Source organism: Manis javanica, chromosome 2 (assembly GCF_040802235.1).
Source record: "Manis javanica isolate MJ-LG chromosome 2, MJ_LKY, whole genome shotgun sequence".
NCBI classification, from domain to species: domain Eukaryota; kingdom Metazoa; phylum Chordata; class Mammalia; order Pholidota; family Manidae; genus Manis; species Manis javanica.
In genome coordinates this window covers 13,400,970-13,423,030 of record NC_133157.1, presented here as the reverse complement: position 1 = coordinate 13,423,030, position 22,061 = coordinate 13,400,970, and the positions used below count along the sequence as shown (strand labels likewise).

General features: G+C 37.7%; 2 protein-coding genes across 2 annotated transcripts in view; both read right to left on the bottom strand.

Moving 5' to 3' along the window:
• Positions 1-12,665, bottom strand: part of LOC108391144 (complement C5-like) — an 84,258-nt gene extending 71,593 nt beyond the window's left edge. Inside the window, exons 1-4 of the mRNA XM_073225454.1 lie at positions 12,512-12,665; positions 8,939-9,131; positions 6,631-6,793; positions 2,732-2,802 (exon numbers count right to left, since the gene is read on the bottom strand). Of these exons, the coding sequence (XP_073081555.1) occupies positions 2,732-2,802; positions 6,631-6,793; positions 8,939-9,131; positions 12,512-12,576 (492 nt within the window). The 5' untranslated portion in view covers positions 12,577-12,665. The remainder of the gene's footprint in view (positions 1-2,731; positions 2,803-6,630; positions 6,794-8,938; positions 9,132-12,511) is intronic.
• Positions 12,666-20,891: 8,226 nt separating this feature from the next.
• Positions 20,892-22,061, bottom strand: part of LOC108391143 (complement C5-like) — a 55,833-nt gene continuing 54,663 nt past the window's right edge. The window contains exon 23 of the mRNA XM_073218041.1: positions 20,892-21,087. The gene's annotated coding sequence lies outside the window, so the exon portion shown is untranslated. The remainder of the gene's footprint in view (positions 21,088-22,061) is intronic.

Genomic DNA, 22,061 nt, shown 5'->3' with positions numbered 1-22,061 from the left:
TAATCAATGTTCAAAGTATATGAAGAGACTCAACTGTATTGTATAACTAAGAAGAGAATTGTAATAATAACTGATGTCATAATTAACCAAATGTGAACTTACAGGCTTTGTAAGTACCAGAACCTACATTTCATATTTGTCCATTTTAACTTTTCCAAAGCACATATACTGAAAAAAGTGCATTTATTACCTAGAAATTTTGTAACTATGCAATATAGAAATTTTGAACTTGATTAAACACTCAAAATGACAAAACAAACTTGTATGTTTTCATAAGGCTTTCTTTTGTGTGTGGGTTTGACAATGATTGAAAATGAGGCTTTCTACTTTCTTTGGACTGTATGTGGAGGTCCATTCTGATCTTAACCAGTAAATTTACCACCATATGCCATGACTGTGAAATTCATGTTCAGGGTTTAAGATACTTTTTTTTTCCTCAAGCTCTGTCCTGAACAAGAATTAGAACTGTAGCTAAGTATTTCCTGGGCTGTTCTTTTTCCATCCTGCACTGTGCTTCTAAGATGATCTCTCTCCAATACTATTTTTAGGACCCTTCCTGTACAGACTCTCCACTGCTCTGAAGTCAGATTCCTCAATCCCCTCTTCTGGGCAGTTTACATGGGATTACTGGCATTCATTCTTCCTTGTGTGGGGCCAGGATTTCGCATTATTCATGTTCAACCATGGAGAGGGGAAAGAGGTGGGATAAAGAGTGTCTGTCCACATCCTCTAATATTTTCTGACAGAAAAGGGCATGCGAGCTGACATTGTCTCTCCTTACTTCTCTTCCACATTTCCTAAGTCAGTCAGCAGTTTATTTACTATCCTCATCCTCATTTCTTACTTCTTCCTGCCACCGTGGCTTAACTCAAGCTATTTCAGAACCTGGGATGTTCTTCATTATTTTTAACAAACCCATGTTTATTCCTTTCTCTGAAACCCTGCTCTTGGCTCTATCTAGTCCATTCCAGAAAAGGATTGCCTCACGCCTCACTCTCACACCATTTAGTCTTCCCTCTGAGCTCCTGTATCATTTGCCCTACTGTACAATTTGTTTGGTTTATGCTCTAGTATGGTTTTGTTCTCCAGTATCTACTCATATATGTATATCTGTTCTCCTAAACTCAAATAGTGTGCTCCCAAGGAAAAGACTCACAGCTCCTAGAATCCTGCTTTAAGACAATTCAATTCATGCCGCCCCATGATTATGGACTGGTAAATTCACACAGAGGTCTGATATTTATCTCCACCCTGTTAATCACCTTCCTCATTTCTGTCGATGCCACCCTTACTCACTCCCTCCCCTCACCGTCTCATCCAGGCAGTCGGGAGAGGCCTCTCAGCATTTCTGCTACTGCCAGAATCACACTGACCAGCATCTAGATTTCTGCAGCAGCCCAGAGTGGTTTCCTTTTACACAACACTTCACTTCCACTATAGCAATGCTCATGACTACAAATTTCCCTCATAACCTGTCTTAGTCCCCTGCAATAAATCTACAGGTGCTCCCTACAACCTGCCACTTGAAGTTCTAACTTCAAGGTCTGGCCTGATTTCTAAATCTCATGTACCCTCTGTTCCCAGAGATGCCTCTGCTCTTCAATCAGATGGCTTTCTTCCTCACCATCCCTTTCAATTTGGACTGTCTTCTCCATTGTTCCTTTTCTAGCAATCCTCCCACTTCCTCTACACAAAATCTAAATTCCACTTACTGTTCTAGGTTCAGTTCAAATTTCACTTCATCCTTGAAATGGCCCCTGGCCTCCCTGATCTCTTCTCTGGACTCCTGCAGTTTACAGTCTATATCCATAGTTATCCACCACAGTCTTGGAACATTAGTACTTTACAAGTAATTCATTATAAAGTAGTCAGATGTTAAAGTTTGTGAAAGGTTTATGGTTTTGTAAGTTATAAAGGATTCATCATCACTTTTTTCCTTTTTTCCACCACATTAAAATAATTAACATTAGTTTATTACTAATCTACAGAAATATTTACAAACAAATATCCATGTCTTCAAATTAAATGTGAAGGAAGAAAATCATTTATATGTTGTGGAGGGCAAAGATGGTTCATTTAAGCCACTTTTTTCACCTATGATCTGGTGAGGTTTTTGTGTTTTTGTTTTTTTTAATAGGAGAGAAGGTATTGCAGCCTATTGTGAAGGATCATTACTAATACCCCTACTGTTAATAGGTGAGAGATTACTTCCCCACAAAAACTTACAGAGTTGTGACACAAACTGGGTAAGACCATGGAAATTTATTGCATATGTGCATATCACCTATTATACATGGCATGACTGATAAAAAGTTGATAACTGTGGATCTTTATCTAATGGTTTAGCACTACTTTTCAGGTATTAGTATGTTAGCTTCTAAACTTTAATTTCCTTAAATGTTAGTGTCGTAGATGGTAATTCTTTACTTTGTATTGTAAAAATAAAAAATCTCATACAAGATAGATATTCAATTAATTTTAAGTGATTGAATGATGTTCTTTAAGAAAGAAATTATGAAGGACATATTTAAATGATTTCGTTTCAAATCATAACCTGCTCAGATTTAATTTTTATACCTTTTTTGCAGATGTCTATTGCAGAGGTGTAGACTTTAAATGTTACACTCAAAGGAAGTTAAATAACTTTATGTGGTATTAGGGCAGGGTTATGGAAAATGTATCTTGTATTGAAGATGAGTTAAATTATTATTTAAATAAGTAACATACTTACTATAAAAGTTAAGACAGTTTCTCTTTTGGCTGGCTTCAAGTCATCATTCAGTGAATAAACTCTAACCTTTACTGTAAGAATAATTGACATCATCAAAAACTGCTAAACACAAGGGTATTTTGATTTTGCACAATAATCATCTTTAAAAGAGATAAGTCTCATTAAAAATCAATACAGTCAATACACACACTCATAACTAAAAGAAAGAAAAAGCTAGTTTGTGGACATATACATACTAGATTCTTGTCTTTTGAAGAGAATCATTTTGGATTTCTTTAAAAGAGCTAGTGAATTTAAAGTACAGTTCACTTTATTAAAATATATTTACATATAACCTTTTGGAACACATCTATAGTACAAAATAAGGTGTATCTGTAATGAAGCCATGTTTATCAAGAATTTCATAGTAGCAAAATAGGGATGTCTACCATATGAATATATGGGAGTACAATGCATTGTCCCATATTAGAGTTAAAGATTTTAATAGAAAATTAAGTAGTTTAATTCAGACATAATACTCCTCCACTTACAAAATCCAAGAAGCCCCAAAGTATCTCTTATCGTTGCTAAAGGCAGCTTTATATGTATGTATGTTCATTGAACCATATCCTACAATTGTTCTCTTATTATTAAAAGAGTAATGGCAAAGGTTCAACAATGATTAGTTTTCTTCCATTTCTTTCTCTTGGTTTACAGATCCCACCTTTAAACAAACACATCTGCTTAGCTTTTAAATCATGGTTGCTTGATACATGCTGATCCAGTTTCTCCCAATGACATACTGTAATTTCTCTAAGGTTTTTCTGTTGTTCAAATCATTTCATTGCCAAAACTTTACCCACAAAATAAAATCGAACTGGTGCCATAAAACTTTTAAAGGGTCACTATTATGCAAAACTCTACATAAAAAGCAACATTGAGCTCTCTAAAATTGGTTTTTCTAAGACTAAAGATCAAAGCAAAATGCCCAGTAGGCCCCCCTGTTCAGCTGTCCCCTCCCCACGCCCTTGTCTCCCACCTTAAGACCTGCTTCCCACCTTAAGAATACACCTGGTCCAGGCCTGAGCATCAGTGGAATGCTGCCAGAGGCAGAATGCCACAAAGTTAAGAGCTCAGGCCCTGGAATCCAAAACTTGGGTTTCACTCCTGCCTCTGCCACTTTCTGGTGTGACCCTGAGTGGGATACTTAATCTGTTTAAATCTTAGTTCCCTCATCTGTAAAACAGGACTGCTAGTATCTGCTTCACTAGAGATGTAGAGAAGTAGAGATGTAGAGATGTAGAGAACTAAATAAGACAAAGTTTTTGCATAGCCTGCCACATAATAACTACTCAGTAAATATTTATTTATTTTTATTTTATTATTATAATTTCTATAACTACTATTTGCCTACTTTTTAACTAGTTTGTGTTTAGGTTAGAAAATTAATCTTGCCTTCCCAGCAATGGTGCATCAGAGGTGAGATCAATAAACATTTTTGTACCAAAGATATGGCTGCTCAAATTGATTTTTAAAAAGTTATTAACTTTTTTTAAAGTATTGAGTGCCTTCTATGTGCAGGCACAGAGATACGGTAGTGAGACAAAACAGACATGGAAGTCTTCCATTGCAGTGGAGGAAAGAGACAAACACATGACCACACATATATGTAAAATTCCAGGGCTGGGAAGCACTACACAGGACACTGCCTGGCTTTCAAAGAGTGTAGAAGGAGGTTTGAAGCAGTCAGGGAGGTTAGGGAAGGCTGATCTCTATGGGATTTTAAGGGTTGAATAGGGATGAACAAGGCAAAGGAGGGGCATGGATATGCCAGGCAGAGGTACACAGGCCTTACTATGTATGTGAAAATAGTGTGAAAAAAACAACTGAAAGAGGCCAATTTGGCTGGTATCTACAGACAAGGAGAAGAATGATAGGTGATAAAGCCGGAGGGAAAGGCAGGACACAGGCTACGTGAAATTGAAGGGTTTTGGGTCAATAGTCTAAAGGCCTCTGTCCTGTAAAGCCTTGAAGATTTAAACCTTTATCCCAAATATGCTTATACTAAAAATTTCTCAAGGATCTTCATATTAAATGTGTGGATTAGAGCTATAAATAGCAAGATTTAATCAATTTTTAAAAGAATTACTTTGAAGTAATTCTTTTTCTTCTGTGTAAGTAAGGCTTTGTGCTGCTCCATTAAATAATAATGGAAAGCACTTTCCTGGTGCTTGCTTTGAACTAGTTACTATTTTAAGTGCTTTGTGCATATGAATTCACATAACCCTCACAACTTTGTGAGGTAAGGTTCATTATTATCTCCATTTTACAGATGAGAAAGTGGAACTCATAGAGGTTGAGTAAGAAGTGCAGTCTCAAAGCTCGTAACAGGCCAAGCTGGGATTTGAACCCAGATAATCTGGCTTCCCAGAGGCTTCTTTTAACCACTGTACCTTTCACTATGAGGTCAGTATTTAAAGGGAAGTTCTCCAGTTTTTCTCTGTGATTAGAATAGATTAGGATGCCATATCTTCTCACAGTAAAGTCCTGATAGAAAAATAAGAAAGAAGGCTGTTCTTAAGGAGAATCTTAATAGCTAAGCAAGATCCCAGGCTCTGGGTATCTGACTACTTATTGGATAGACTGAGGACTCCAGGTGGCAGGTAGTGTCAACAGGACCTAATTAATGAAACATTCAGTAATATAGGAGGAAGATTAGGGCAAGGATATGTTTGTTTCTAGGTATGAGTATGTTTAAAAGGGCCCAAGCTTTATGGGCTTCATGTATGCTGTCATCTTCTTGGAGTCTAGAGATGGTACTATTCCAGTGATGATAGTCTGTCCAAGTCAAGGGCAATATCCCACCCTCTCTAGGCCTTTCGTTTCTGAGCCAATCCTAACAGGTGCTCCTACTGAAAAGGTAATGGTGTAAGCCTGCTTCATTCGACTACTGTCATCAACATATATTAACATTTAGCAAGTATGTACTATGTGAAAAGTTTTTCATCAAAGCTGGCTGGGCCTGACTCCCTTCCTCTGTCCCTCACCAATAAAAGCATTATTAAAACCCCATAATTCCCCTCCAACACATGGTTCCCTCATAATTCCATCTCTCACATGCTCGAAAGTCAGTGACGGTGAGAGGGAAAGATGAAGGAACTGAAGACTGCAGACATGTGAACATATCTGAGCAGGATTCACACTTTACCATGTTTTACCTTTGGTTCACTGGGGATAAATCCAGCCATTCCCCAATCACAGTTTTGACTGGCTGTCCTGCCCTTTTTCCCTCTAACAGAACCGTGAATATGAAACAACGTTTTAATAGGAACTTTTATAAGTAGATCCCCTTAGAAAATTAATGTCCATATATTTTGTAATCTAGTTTATTCTTTGCTGAACAGCTGGATGTCCTGGATTGAACTTGTTTTCTGAATTTGAGGAATAGCTCCACTGTCAACGCAACTTTTTCTAATGAATGTGGGTCTATAATAAATTATTCTTCCACTGTCAAAATTATATTTGTGATTACAGCTTGTACTTATTTAATAAAAACATTTCAGTTTTTAAAAATCTTTTTTCCTACATGGAAATAACTGATGTCTCAGATAATGCAATTGTTTATTTTATAATTTTTATACAAATTTACAATTCACATTTAAAATCAATTTTCCTACAAATTTACAATTCATATTTAAAATCAAATTTAGATTTAAAATTAAATTCCATTTAATTGTTTATTTAGCAATTTCCATATAAAGTTAAAATTAAAATATTCATAAGTGTAAAAGTCTAACTTGCTTTTGAGCAAGTTAGAAAACTGTCTCCACTTAATTTGCTCTGAGTGTTAAGGAAACTCTACAATATCGTGTCAATCCCACCATCACCCCCAGCAAAGAAAGAAGCATCTTACACCCTACCTGACTGGTCTGGAGTGTAAACAGGTTTGTCTGTGTGAATGAAGAGAAATCCATTGTCATAGGTTATTGGTATTTTTTTTGATTTTGAAAAGTGTTTTGATAAAACATCCAAATACACATGTGAAACTGGGTTTTGTCCTCCAGACAACTGTTTGGGTTGTATCTGCAAAAGAAAATGTTAACAGAAGAATATAATCATTTTAAGGTTATAATACATATTGACTTTCTAAATATCACTGTAATCTCATTAGAACAAAACATGAGAACATGTACTTAATCATTTAAAAAGTAGTTGAGGAACCAGAATAGTAAATAAAGTTTGCCTAAAGCCCTTCAGTGTCAAATATCACAATAAAAATTTAGCTTAAGCAATTTAAAGTCTTTTTGGTTCCATGTTTCCTAAATTTTATATGCATTTAGTAAAACTACTATGATAAAAGCCCTCTTAAACTTTCACTTCATCACCCACTGGATTAGCTGACTATCTTCATTTCTTCGGTTCAACATCCTGACCAATGTTCAGGACACCTTGCTCTTTATTTCCATTCTTCTGCTCCCACAGGTTGAGCTACATGTTTTCTCATTTGTATATGTAATTATAATTATCCACTTGACATTGCATGATATGCAAACTTAATACATACAAAATAACAAGGAAAGAAAAGTTTTCTATGAAAACTTAGGCTTTAGAAACATGGGATAAAACTCAAAACACTAAAACCAACTGCTGTGGAATTAGATATGTGAGAGTACTGTAGAAGTTTGAAAAACAATAATCTATTAAGATTCTGCACTCTGCACCTGTCTTTACATTCTTTTTCTGAGAAACAAACCGTAGAACAAAGTTGATAAAGTGTGACATAAATAAATAAGATTTGAAACTAACCAGTGGACCCATACTTAAAGAAAAGACCTTGGCACAACATCAAACAATTGGCGAATAAAGACACATTATAATATTAAGATAAGATTAAGTGCTGAAGATATGCATTGATTTTTATGATTTCCTAACTTAATATACTTTTCAATGAACCATCTAAGCACTGTTCAAGAGAACTTTCTGTGATGATGGAAATGTTCTGTAGCTATGCTATGGAATACAGTGGCCACCAGCCACATGTTGGTATTTGAGAACTTGGACTGCAGCTAATGTGACTGATGAACTGAATTTTTAAATTTTAGTTAATTTGGTTGATTTAAATTTAAGGCTAACAACCCACACATCTAGTGGCATTGGATAAAAGTGTCTACCAAAAATAACACTTTTGGGAAATGTATTTTAATTCTTAATCAGTCTAATAATTGGAAGATTTGTTAAGAGATGAGAGCATTTACAATGAAGAACATTAATGAAAGAATTGGTTAGAATTTATTTAGATCAGTGTTTCTCAGACTTGAGTAATACACAGACCCATTTTAAAGAATAAAAAGTTCTGGAGGGCTCAGTGTTGACTTTTTATTATATGTAATATAATAAAAAATTATTTTTAATACAATGTTACTTAAACACATACAAACCTGAAATGGTATAATCTTCTTATGATTATGGCTTTTATGTAATTTAAAAAATCAAATGGATTTACAGAATAAATTCAGATGCTAAATATCAATATAATTCTAAATTTTAAGCTCTATATAAAATTTCAAATTTTAATTTCTTTTTAAGAACTCATTTTAGAGAAACTATGGTCTAAATGAATCTCAGAGCCCCTCCTAAGTCTAGTAGTCTTTGATTTTCTGGTTCTTTATGTTTGAATTTATATTAGAATTTAAAACAACATTTTGATTTGATTCACTTAGGTGAATAAATATTAAGTATAAAAGTTATTTTTAGTTATCAGAATTTTTAGTAAGAAATGAGTTGCAAGCACTTCTCTAACCAAGCTATACTACCATATCTTAATAGAAGGAAAAGTTATATGATCTGGTTCTTGTATTAACTACAGGTTGTCAATGAGAGCTATTCACTTTAACAATCAATAATTTCATTAGTTTTAGTAGCTGTAACTGAAGAATATTGGAGTTTAAACAAATATTCAATAGCATCCATTTTCTGTAGGCAATGCATTACATAGCATAGATCAACAAGAAAATAAAATTACATGCATTGTTCAAAGAGCACATTCTACTAGTTAGAATTTTCTGTTTAACTCATATTTTCCTTAGTGACTGAAACTTACTAATCACACGGTTGGTAGAGTGGTATAAATAAATCATCACCTCTCTAGGCTATCAATATTCAAACTTTGTACACATTTTATTGAGAATAAGTCTGTGTGTATAAAGAAAATGAAAGATAAATACATACTGTTAAGATTGCAGAGTTTTGGAATTTATTTTCTGTGGATAAAGTAACATATGCTGAAGAATAACTAAATGTTTTATCAGGATAACTTTTAATAGAGATTGTTGCATCAAAGGCTTCAGTGTATCCATAAACTTGAATTACAATATTTTCAGATGCTCCAACACGTAATACTTTTGGTGCTGAAATGACATACCTGTTGAAACAGGAAAAGAAAAGGACCAGTATCTTTTTATGGTATGGTTTGTTATACTTCTGATTTTTTTCATCTCACTTGAGAGACTCAGTTTAAAATAGGCACATTTTCTCAAATTAAAAGTGAAATCTTTAAATCAAAACTTATTTGTGATCTATGATAATTTCAGCACGGTTTCCAAGAAATAGCTTGGAACTAGTAAGACTTGAGAAGTAGAGCTGGAGATTCAGTGAACATTTAGAAAAGAAATAATAGCAGATTCCTTCAGCTATGGCAGCAAAGGAAGACTTTTAATGGTGTTGACTGGAACGTGTAAATGGGTCAGTATTTTTGCCCAATGAAGAGAAAAGCAGCATAGGCACCAGTGATTGAATTCCAGCTCTGCCGTTTACTGGATGAGCAACCATGATAAATCCCAACCCTCTCTGAGACTAAAATAGTTTACCTATGAAAATGTCATTTTCTTTACCAGGATGTTATAAGGATGAAATGAGAACATGTATTGAAATCACCTACCATGCTTAGTACTCAATAAATGTTACAATTCACTAATTTCACTAAATTAGATGAAAGGGAGTAATCTTAGAAGTATAGTGCTATACTGGTGAGTAGATAAAGAAAAGGATAGAATAAAAGGGAGCTGGGGAAATGCAATTAGAAATAAAGTAGTGACGGAGGTCTTTGAAGAATGAGTAATAACAATCATACAATAAAGATAGTAACAGCAATTGAGTAGTTACCACATATCAGAGGCTGCATCAGCACTTTATATACAACTCTGAATCTTTACAAAAGGCCGATGATGTAAATACTATTATTATGCCTGTTTTACAAGTGATAAAAGATTAATTTGACGAAGAACACATGAGTTATAAGTGAATGAGGCAAGACTCATTTACATTCAGGTCTCTCAGTTGTCACATTATAATTAAGGTCAAGGTTACAAGCTATGTTCACAACCATAAGCTGTTCTCTGTTCTATTTTTCACGTGATTTATACAAGAATGGAAACGAATCTATAAAAGCTTTTGAAATAAGAAATTTAAAATATGCACACTTCATTAAAAGAAAACTTACAAATATAAACTAGGTTATCTATATCACAAAAGTATCTAATTTGAATACTGAGGACTACATATGCTCTTGCATAGAAAAAGAAGTGTGTTTCAATCCAAAAGGTCATAGTGATTGACTAATTCAAGTGGCTGACTGAATAGGCCTGGAGGGCATCCACCACCTTGCCAGGAAGAATTACTGCAGGCTCCAGTCAACAATACGACATTTAAAAAGGCTTTGACACCAGTAAGTCTTTAGTAGTAACTAAATGGACTTGGAAGCAGTTAAATCCTTGAATCATCTGGCAATTCTCCTGCATGACAACTAGTTTGGAACCATTTATAGACAAATTGTAAAAGAGGGCAAAGAATCTCTAAACTTCCAACCATCATCTGAATTCCCCATGTACTTACCCAGGAACAACGGAATATGAGAAAAGTTAAAGTTTCATGATAATAAGGTACCCTTACTCTGTGCTAGGCACTGTTTTAAGCACTTGACATACATAAACTCACTGTGTTGCTACAACCACTATGTGAACGTAGCATCTTATTCCCACTTTACAGATGAGGAAACTGATAATTAACTTGTCCAAGGTCACACAGCTAATTAGTTACAGAATTAGGAACTGAACCCAAGCAGCCTGTTTCCTGAATTAACACTTGCAATTGCTATGCTAAACTGAAAAGAGTTTTGCAATCAGAAAAGTCTAGGGGAAAAAAACTTTTAATGTCAGTATTCTTATAATTTAGAATATTTTCACTTTAATATTGTTTTAATTTTGGATTGTCTGTGTGGTAGTGGTGGTGAAGCATAAAATATTCAGAATTTAAAAGTCCCTGAAAGATGGTTCTAGAACCACCCTTCATATAGATTTTGGTCCTTATTGATTTATTAGTACCACAATCTATTCATAAAAAAATTTCGTATTTTTCTTATTTTCTTGGAATAGTTATTGAGGATCAGGCCACCGAGCTTTCAGAGAAGCAAGAATGTTACTTTGGTCTCTACCTGGAATGTTCTTTCCCTAGCTGTTTGCATGGCTTGCTCTCTCACTTCCTTCCTTCAAGTTCTGTTGACTGTCCCCTCCTTAAAGAAACTTCCCTGTCCATGCTTCTAAATAGTGCTCCATCATTTCTCTATCCTTTCGATCTTTTTTTTTTCAGCACTAATGATTACCTGACCTTCTTTTCTCATTCATTCATTCATTTGCATCTCTCACTAGAAAGCAAGCTCTATATCATGGACTATATCCCCAGTGTCTATCATATGATAGGTGCTTAATAAAATTTTTGAATCTCCAGTCAATCAAATTAATTAATTAGTGTGTAAATGATGCAGTTTCACTTTTTTCACAGATAGAGAGGAGATGCTTATTAAAGCCAGTAGAGTGTGGTAGAAAGAATTCAGGACCATGGGACCAGGTTTTTGTCCCCATTCTACCACTAATTTGAAGTTACTTAATCTCAATCTTGCTGAACTTCAGCCACTTGTTTCTCAAAAAGGAATAAATAAAAAGTCCCTACAGAACTGGGATGACTGTGGCCCTGTAAGAAAATCAGGTTAGGGGTGGGATAGTGCTAGGACATCCTAAGTTCATATATTTATAATATATTTTACATATTTATATGTACACATTTATGACAAACTGGAAAAAAATTGAAGTGGTTAAGAGGTATCCTTAATTCAGGTCCTGCTTCTGTGTCTCTCTAGCAGCATGACATTTGGCAAGTTATTTACCCTGTGTGGATTTATTCCCTATGAAATTGGTATATTCAATTAGATACACTCCAGTTCCCTTCAGTACTAAACTGCTATTTCTAGGTATGAGATAAATATTTTTAAGACATAGTTTAAAATGCACACTATTTCAACTAAATTGTGTGAACACTAAAATTTGTGAAGAATTAGTTCTAATTACAACAAAAGTTTTTCAAGTCACATTATCAGAATTGACCCTCAAGTAACCCTTGCTTTACTATGTACAGGACATGAAAAACACAAGAAAAACTATGCACCAAATAGAGATAAGCAATAAATGCCAAGAAAATTAATCTTGACTTTATTTTGTGCTTTTTTTAAGACAAATTTGAATAACTGCTTATCTACATTTTTATAAATAACAATCTCATAAAAGCTGTCATGTTGTTAGCCACTCATCAAATCAAATGCTTCCATGACTTTTCTCATTCAGAGATAAGACTATTGACTTGGTGTTCTTAGAAGTAGAAAGTCATTTTCAAATTAACACAGTCTGTTGAATTTACTTGTTACTAATAATGATGAAGATGCCCTGGAAAATGAAGATAGGTTCTTTTACTTACGTTTGTTCCTGTCCCCAACTTTTTCCCAGGAAGATTAAAAAACAAAGTATGCTCCAAAGGCCCATGGCTGGAGATAGCCATAAACCATAGATAGAACCTTCTTGAGGTTATGCTCCTTTTAAATAAACTGAACTTGAAGACTTTGAGTAAGTTAGTTTACTGGTTAATTATTAATGTCAGAAAGAGGAACTTCTACAAAGGAAAACTAAAATCAGAATGGAAACACCCTTTAATGCCCAGGAATAAAAGCAGGAGATATTTTATAGGGGTTTACACCTAGAGAATTTATTTTGATTAATACAAATAAAGGGATTCTAAAACGGAAGTTTGGTACTACGATGAATGACTCAAAGCTAGAAACCAGCAAATAGACAGCCTTTCCTCCCTTGACCAGGGCAATTGCTCTGATGTTGTATCTAATCTGTGAACAAGCATCTGGTAGATTCACTCTGATTCGACAGAGACCCACCAGGATTCAGTTTCAAAGTGAGGTGACTTTAGAATGGGTCTGGTTTAGACTGTGCTCACAAGGTGGTCTTTATGGAGAAGTCCTGAGCAGTAGTGTCTTTGGCACTGGATAGGCCTAATGATGCAGAGGGGTCTATGGAATAATTCCTTGGTCCATCCCAGTCTAGAGAAAAAGCTGAATATTAGGTAGACGACAAATTGTGCCCAGCAATTAAAATGCCATGCTGAAGCCTCTGGCATCATTCTCTAGGAAATAGGTAGCCAATCAAATACTTCACTATTTAGTAGGGAATGGATATCATCTAATATCTGTTAATTCATACACAAGTTCAAAATTTGCATTCATTCAGAGAATATTTTTCTTTTAAAAAATAAATATACCTTTCAGTGAGGATTTTAATAATTTTAATGTAAGAGCTCAAGGAAAACAAAGTTTATAACAAGTGAGTATGGTAATTAATTTAGAATGAAATAAAATTTCATCTTGAAGATTTTTATGTTTACTGTTCACTAGAAAATTTTCTATATGCTACCTTCCTTTAATTAGCACTCATTTTTACCTTAGTATATAATAGGTACTCTACTTTAAAGTAATAAAAATATTTCTCTAAATATTTTTCTGTAAGTCAGATGTATTATGCTTACATTGGCATTTCGTGCTTCGAATTAATAAGATTCTATTTTATCTGCGCTTTAGTACCGAAAGAAAGGCACACAAAGAAAAATTTGATATACAAACTTCACTAAAGATACCTTTACTATTGTGAAATAGTAAAAATCTGCTTTTACTGTCCAACCATCTAGCCTTTTTATTTCAAAAGGAAATCTGTAAAATGATTAAACTGGGTTGTGAAAGATGGGTCAAGTTAAAACAAACAAAGTACTTTGCCATCATTTTCGGGAAAAGCTATTTAGAATAAAGGGAGAAACTGAAATCATTGTAGATAACATTTGTATTTTAAGTGCAAGGAAGTTTGTTTGCTGGTGTTATAGAGTCAGTGTTGATAAATGGTACTTGCAAACTATTGGAATATTTCCTGGTAGAAAATGTTTTTAAAAATTATGGATCTCAAAGGATCTCCACTGGATCTTATTAAATTCAATGGATCAAATTATTAAAATCCAATGGATCTCAATTCTATTTAGGAATAGAATGGAAGTTCAGTAATTTATAGATTCTCAACTGTGTTTAAATTTTTTAAATTTGCCTTTTAAATATAGCTTAGAGACAGAGTCTTCTTCACATTTTAAAATGTTGACCTTTGTGGGGGTCTTTGACATTTACACAAGATACCCATCTCTGAAAGGGAAGAATCCAGGTCTGGCAGAAACTCTGGTGGTCATCTGACCTTCCTCCTAAAGCGATCTCAATTCTACCCTCAGGATCCAGCCCAAATGACTCTGCTTAATTCACAAGGACCCTCCTAATCTGGGCCCTGCTTGGTTCTCCAGTCTCAGTGCCCCTTCTTCACTTCAGCCAAGTAGCTGAATTACTTGTTATTATCCCAACAGTATTATTATTATTATTATTATTAAATCACCATGACATGAAGGAGCTCCTAGCAGAGTAATAGACAGCCAAATTCTATTACTATTATACTTAAGTTATTTATACCCTCAATTTGTTGTGTCATCTGAAACATGGGTTATATACGGATTACCGCTACCAGCAGTGCAGTCCATCTGAGCACTCGGCCATAACATCCGTGTGAAAGGGAGTCTTGGGGTAGAAACCACATCCAGCTGGGGAACCTTATTAGTAAATCTCTCTCAGTAGTCACTGTCTTCATATATATTTAAATGGATTTAAAAAGACATTTAGCTACAGAAAGTGCATTGAAACTAAGTCTTATAGGAAAGTCCAATGTGTAAAATAGAGTAATGATGCTCCAGGTGAAGCCGAGTAGGGCGACCCTGTGTCTGCCTGTCTCCCCATGTGAATACTGAGGTGGCCACAAGGAGGCTAGTGGGAACCCTGGTATACCTGGACATACGGTTTAAAAAGCATTGATTTAAAGCACCAAATAACTCCTTCCTAGTGTTCTCGTTTCACCTGCTTTATTCCCGTTACTTCCTCTACCAACATCCCCAAGCCCAACTTGAGATTAATTTTTTAGCTGGTCAGGCTGGAGGAGAAACTAGTCTCTTTTCTCCTTGTGGCCAAGATCTGCTGCTTTAGCTGAAAATTAAAGTGATTTGTGTTATCAACCCCCAAACCTTCTAAAAGCCCCTTGTTTAATCACAATCCTGTACCTCTGTCCCACATTCTAGACCATGGTACCCCACCATCACATCAGGAATTCACCACAGACTGCAAGAGGCCTAGTAGAGGATAAAGAAAAGGTGAAAACTCCAGGTATAAACACACAAACTCTAAGTCTCAAAATACGCAAAACAATGCTATGACTGTAGACATTTATATTGGTAGTAATAATATAAACATGATTGTGAAAGGTAAATATTAAATCAGGACAGTCATCATATCTGGAAGGCGAAGGAGAATTTGTGGAGAGGGAAGCTTCCACTGTATCCATTACCGTTTGCTTTAAAGGAACATCTGAAGTCAGTATGGCAATACGTTACAAATAGTTTGGTAGTTTAGTGGTAGTTCTACTGGTGTTTGATGGGTCAGTAGCTGCACTTTTCTTAAGTTTTGAAATATTTCATTGAGAAAAAAGTACAGTTTGGAGTGAGGCAGGCTTGAATTCAAATTCTGGTTCTAGCATGTGATTTGGGGCAACTTAAGGAGCCCTTGGAACCTCATTTTTGTCATCTATAAAATCAAATAACGACTTGTAAGAGCTGATGTTTATGAGAATGCACACATATCAAGTTCTTGGCACATAGTGTGAACCTGAAACTAGTCACTATAACTACTGTTGTATGCTAAGACAAATTCAGGCCCTTCTAACTCTTTCTTTGGAAATACATGCATAGGGTCATAGCAATATGTATTTAATACAGTTCTACCCTCCTGGCTGCACAAGGCAGAATGTAACACACATGGTGGCATGACTCTCAGGATGGAAGCGTATCTTTATCACTAAGCCCACCAGAATCTTGTGCCCCTTGTTTGTTTGATTGTTTGCTGTCAATTAAAGGTCTAGGATTAGATGACCAACTTCTTATGAGTCTATCCAATTGCTACATTGACTTGTAACTTAGTGAGCAAAGGAGCACAGCAAGGTTCCCACAGGCCAGAATCCTTTTTAGAAGGCCTTGAAAGAACTTTCTCTTGTTTATGGCACTGACTGTCATTAGCAGATTATGTGTACCCTACTATTTTATCTCATAAACTATACAAGGTCTTTGCTCAAAAAATCCTCCTCACTTTGACTGGTATGCAAGATGTTTGAAGCATTTCCTTATTTCTCAGGAATAGGTCTAATAATGAAGAAGAAATGCCGTAAATGATAATTCACTATCTCAACAAGACCTACAAACTCCAGTGCATTTTAATAGGTGCTATTGAATGAGATTCAGACATAGAGGACATGTTCCCAACTTGTAAAGAGTTTATTCAAATAATGACAACACAATAGCTATCAATTATTAGCTCCTAATATATACCAGTTATCACAATAATTAATTTGCTAAATTGTCTCTTATCTTCACAACCACTCTGAAGGGTGTTATTACCTTCCAGTTACCAATGAAGAAACTGAGGCTCCGAGAAATAGAGTGATTTGCCTCAGGGAACACATCTATTAACTTGCATTGATGGGGATTTGTTTGTATTGGGATCAGTAGGAAAGAGAAGGAATACTGAAGTTTTACCTCCTGTTTGACATCTTTTCCAGCTATTTTGTCTCTAATTGATTCTCCATGTTATAAACTCTCAAAGAATTTATAGCCTGGGCCACACATTTTCATTCTTATTTATATACCATTACATCCTAGGCAAAGGTACAAGATGGGAATAATATGACATTAGTGAAGAACTAGTCTGACTTGTATCTGGTTCTCCTTTCCTCACAGGTTGCCTTGGTAAGACTGGCTAAAGTGACAGCCAGGTGGCACACTGGGGAGATTAATTGAAAAGGCCAGAGGTGGGAAGACCTAGAGAAAAACTGGGTAAGCTATGCCCTAGGAACACAATGGTTCAAATCCAAGGGTGGATGATTTTGTATTTAAGTCTCAAGTGGTAACTAAAGAAAAATAGAGAAAAAAGCTGTTGCTCAAGATATTCTTGTAAATCACCAAAGTAGTGGGTTGGAATAGCATGTCCCCAAAGGCCACTTCAGATTCTTAAGCCAACAGTGGAATAGGAGAGGATTTCAGAGTAGAATGTTGAGAAGCAGAAAATAATAAGACCAAAAGAGAGAAGCTAGCATTTATGATGGAATGCAATCAAGCACATTTTCTTCAGAGGAAACAAAAGGACACAAAATAAAAGGTGTCCACACTCTCTTTATCTCTCAGGTTTATAACTCACTGAAGATGTTTTTCCTGTACCCTAGACCTTCTAACGAATCAAGCTCTGCCCAAAACACCCTCTTTGGCTCCACTGTCCCATACTTTTTCAGACAGTCTTACTTCCTGTTCAACATATGTTCTTTTCTAATTCTAACACTTGTTACTCATCCATACTCATCCACCCATCCAGTGGGTAGATGTGGTAGCCCATGTCCAAGATGGTCCCCAAAATCCTTACCTCCCTGGTATTCATGCCTCGGTGTGATCTCCTCTCACATACTGTGTCAGGTCGGTCCATTTCACCAATAGAATACAGCAAAAGTAAAGATGTGTGATTTCCAAGGTTAGGTAAAAGAAGACATTGCTGTTCCCACCTTGCTTTCTCTTGGGTTGCCTGCTCTGGGGGAAGCCAGCCACCATGTAGCAAAAATACTCAAGAAGCCTATTGACAGAAACTAAGGCCAGAGCCAGGTGAGTGAGCCACCATGGAGGTAAATCCTCCAGCCCAGTCACACCTTTAGGTGCATGCAGCCCCAGCTAACATCTTGCCTGAACACTCATGAGAACACCTAAGCCAAAATTACCCAGCTAAGCCATTCCTGAATTCCTGCTCATAAAACTCAAGATAATTAATGTGTTATTTAAGCCATTAAGTTTGTGGGTAATTTATAGCATAACAATAGTTTATACACTAAAATAGCTATTTATCTAAAGATGCAACTCTCGTGAAAGCTCTTTGCATTCATCACCACCACTAAGGGGCACTTGCTCAGGTCATTAATACTTTAATTTCCAAGTGTCCTTTAAGTTCTTAAAGAACATCAGGCTCAGAGGCCTATGTGAAAGCGCCACCTGCTGGTAAAAACTTAATAGTGTCCCACAGCAAGCGGCAATAATTCAGGGCTGACGGCCAGTGCCAACCAGGGATGCTTTTCTAATGTAGACTCTGGCTTCCCATTTTATGTCTCTTTTAGCTTTTTCAGTTCCTGGAGATGACAATGCCTGCCTTGCCTTCTTCTCAGAGATGCTGAAATGTGATATCCGAGCCCTGAAAATCATAAAAACACATTAGGAGTCCTTCTGATTATTCATTCTGGTATCTTATTGTTCCTGCTTTATCAACTCTTTCTGTCTGCCTGCAAACATTCAAAAGTCTCTGTTATTAGAAAAAAAAAGCCAAATATCACAAAACCTCTCAATGGATTTGTTACCCCCAAATCACTCCCAAATCTCTCAAAGGTCAGTCTGCCCCCACCAACACTATATAATGTTCTTTCCCTCCATTTAGCCATCATTGAATGCCTCATGGATATCTCCATGGAGGTGGGTAGAAAAAAGAAATGATTGCCCAGCAGCAGAGGCCACTTGATGTTGGTTGGCATGATTTGACATTATCACCATTTCACAGACAAAAAAATTGATGATCAGAAAGGACTGGAAGGAAGGGAGGGAGGGAGGGTGGGAGGAAGGAAGGAAGGGAGGAAGGAAGGAAGGAAGGAAGGAAAGGAGGGAGGGAGGGAGGGAAGGAAGGAAGGAAGGAAGGAAGGAAAAGAGGGAGGGAGGGAGGGAGGGAAGGAAGGAAGGAAGGAAGGAAGGAAGGAAAGGAGGGAAGGAGGGAGGGAGGGAAGGAAGGAAGGAAGGAAGGAAGGAAGGAAAAGGAAGGAGGGAGGAAAGGAGGGAGGGAGGGAGGAAGGGGAAGGAAAGGAGGGAGGGAGGGAGGAAGGAAGGAAAGGAGGGAGGGAGGGGGGAGGGGAGGAGGAAGGAAGGAAGGAGGGAGGGAAGGAGGGAGGGAGGGAGGAAGGAAGGAAAGGAGGGAGGAAAGGAAGTAGGGAGGGGAGGAAGGAAGGAAGGAGGGAGGGAAGGAGGGAAGGAGGGAGGGAAGGAAGGAGGGAGCACCTCTAGGTGCTTATGGAGTGTTCATTTTGGCAGTCAGCCTCTATAGGGTACTTTAAAAAAAGGGACAAGGCCAGAGAGGCAGCCAGTATCAGGGGTCTAACAAAGTGATGTAACAACAGGCAGGTCATCTTGGGAAGCATTCCTCAGGAGTCCAGGCAGGAGGTCGCATCAAGGAGGTCACACTGGCAAATAGGTAGGACCTAGCTACAAGGCTGAGGCCTATGGACAGGATGGAGGCAGGCCCCTGTTAAGAAACAAACCGGGAGGGAGAGTCATTGTTTAATAGGTACAGAGTTTTTGTTGCAGATAATGAAAAAGTTTTGGGTGTAAATGACGTTAATGGTTACACAACATTGTGAGTGTATGTAATGCCACTGAGTTGCACTTTCGAATGCTTAAAATGATAAATATTATTATATGGTTTTTACTACAATTTTTTTTTAATCTGAAAAGACAGAAAGAAATAGACCAGGATGTTAAATTTACCAGACCAGGGAGGAGGCAGAAGTTCAAAAAATTAGAATTAGGGTCTATATATGAGAAAGGAGAAATGGATGCCAAGCCCCATTTCACATGTCCTTGGTGTCTTAATAACATCCTGCCTCTACGGTGCACAGATTCACTTCTGGGAGCTCGTGTTTTTCCCTTAGGAAAATTGAAACTTGGGGATGATGGGTACAATCTGGCTGGGGTGAGGGGCGTTCTTAAAGACTTTTTCTCAGGGGAGTGAACAAAACAGCTCTTTGTGGACACCTCTGGCAGCCTCTTCACTTGCCTGGGAAGGTTTTCTCTCTGAGCAGCTATTGTGCCAGGTCCTGGGGATGGATCCTGGGGTGAAGACCACAGGGATTTGGGCAAGGGTGGAGGGTGAATTCTGCTGTGTGACAGGGAGCCCCTTTCACCAACCCTTGCCCAGGCCATGGCTAAGGGGCACCTTAAGAGCTGTAAGGCTATCATTTTGGCTTGGATTTGCTTCTCAGAGTCCCCTCATGCCCCCAGAACCACAGCCCTGTAGGCCATGGGGCATCTAGGTACAAGTGCCCTGGGGAGAAGGCCCAAATTCACATCCTAGCCCTCCCTTTTAGGAGTCAGGTCCTGGATCCTTGTGAAGTCGCCAGAGTGCACCCTGGGCATCCCTGGCTTGGGAATGAAGGATGTGGTGGAAAAGGATGGGAATGGTGGGGGATGAGGTGCTGGGATGGGATGGAGAGATGGTAGAGTGTCATTGGGGATGAAGAGAGATGAAGGATAGCTTCATCAGATGCAGAAGTTTGATGGGATGTTATATAAAAGAGAGGAAAGGGGAAAAGAGGAGAAAGAACTGCGATTTAGGTACTCCCACAGTTATTCATTCAACAAATACTTATTGAGCATCTAAAATGTGCCAGATACTAAGATAGGAGCTGGGACAGCAATGAGGAACTAGACAGAAATCTCAAGGAGCCTGGGGTCTAGTGTTGAAGACAGACTGTCAGACAAGCAATTAAACCAAACTGTGATAAGTATTATGATGAGGGAACTAGGCAGGGCCAGGGAAGGCAAATGAGTTCATATTAATTAGAATTTGGTTCTGCTGTATATAAAAGACAACTAAAATAACTTGCTTAAATGAGATAAATGTTTATTTCTTTCTCACATAAAAGAAGTTCAAGGATGCAAAGGCAGCTCCACATGTCTTCAAAGGTAGGGGCCATTATATTTTTGTTCCACCATGCTTGCATCTAACTTGCATCTTCAGTGTTACCTCATGGTCCAGAATGGCTGCTGGAGCTCCAACCTTTGTTTCTGAGTTAGGGCTGCAAAAAGAAGGCACAAAAGTGACCTCTTCCTGTTGAATCAACTCTCTTTGAGCAGCCTTCCTCAAAGTCCCATAAAATTTATATCTCCTCAGGAGACTTGGGGCTTGGCTGTACCCACTTCAAGGGAAACTGGGCAAAAATGTGGCCAGCTAAAATTCAGATTTTGGAGATGAGAGGAGCCAAGATGGTGGCGTGAGTAGGGCAATGGAAATCTCCTCCAAAAACCATATATATTTTTGAAAATATAACAAATACAACTATGCCTAACAGACAGACCAGAAGATACAGTACAACAGCCAGGCTACATCTACATCTGCGAGAACTCAGCATCTCACAAAGGGGGTAAGATACAAAGCTGCGACCTGGCGGGATGTGAGCACTCCCCCCACCCTAGCTCTCTCTGGTGGGAGGAAAAGAATCAGGGTGGGGAGGGAGTGGAAGCACAGGGCTGCTAAATAACCAGCCCTGGTAATCTGCACCAAGAACACAGAGACACATTGCATGGTGTACTGGATATTAGAGATATGGAGAGGTAAAATCTGCAAGCAGGTCCCCACAGCTGGTTCCCCTGGGACAAAAGAAAAGCAAGTGCTTTTGAAAGTCTTAAAGGGATAGAGGCTTAACAGCTGGACAGAATCGTCCCAGCACACCCAGCCCAGCAGGCTGGGAATCTTGAGGAACTTCAGGCGCCCCAACCCCCTGGGTGGCAATGCAGCTCTGAAGCTCCTCACAGCGATAAGCAGCCTGCCATTAGTACCCCCGGGCTGGCGCTCCCCTGCCACAGTGGTGGAGCAGCTGGAGAGTGACCCTGCCCACAGCAACTGCCCAGAGTCTCCTCCCAGTGTGCAGCTACCCAGGCCAGACCCAGAGGCTGCCACCGGTGCGCAGCTGCCTGGTGCAGAGGAAGCCAGGGCAAGGCTTGAAGGGGCGCCGTTCTCAAAGGAGAGCACACCTGGCATGCCTGCCACTCC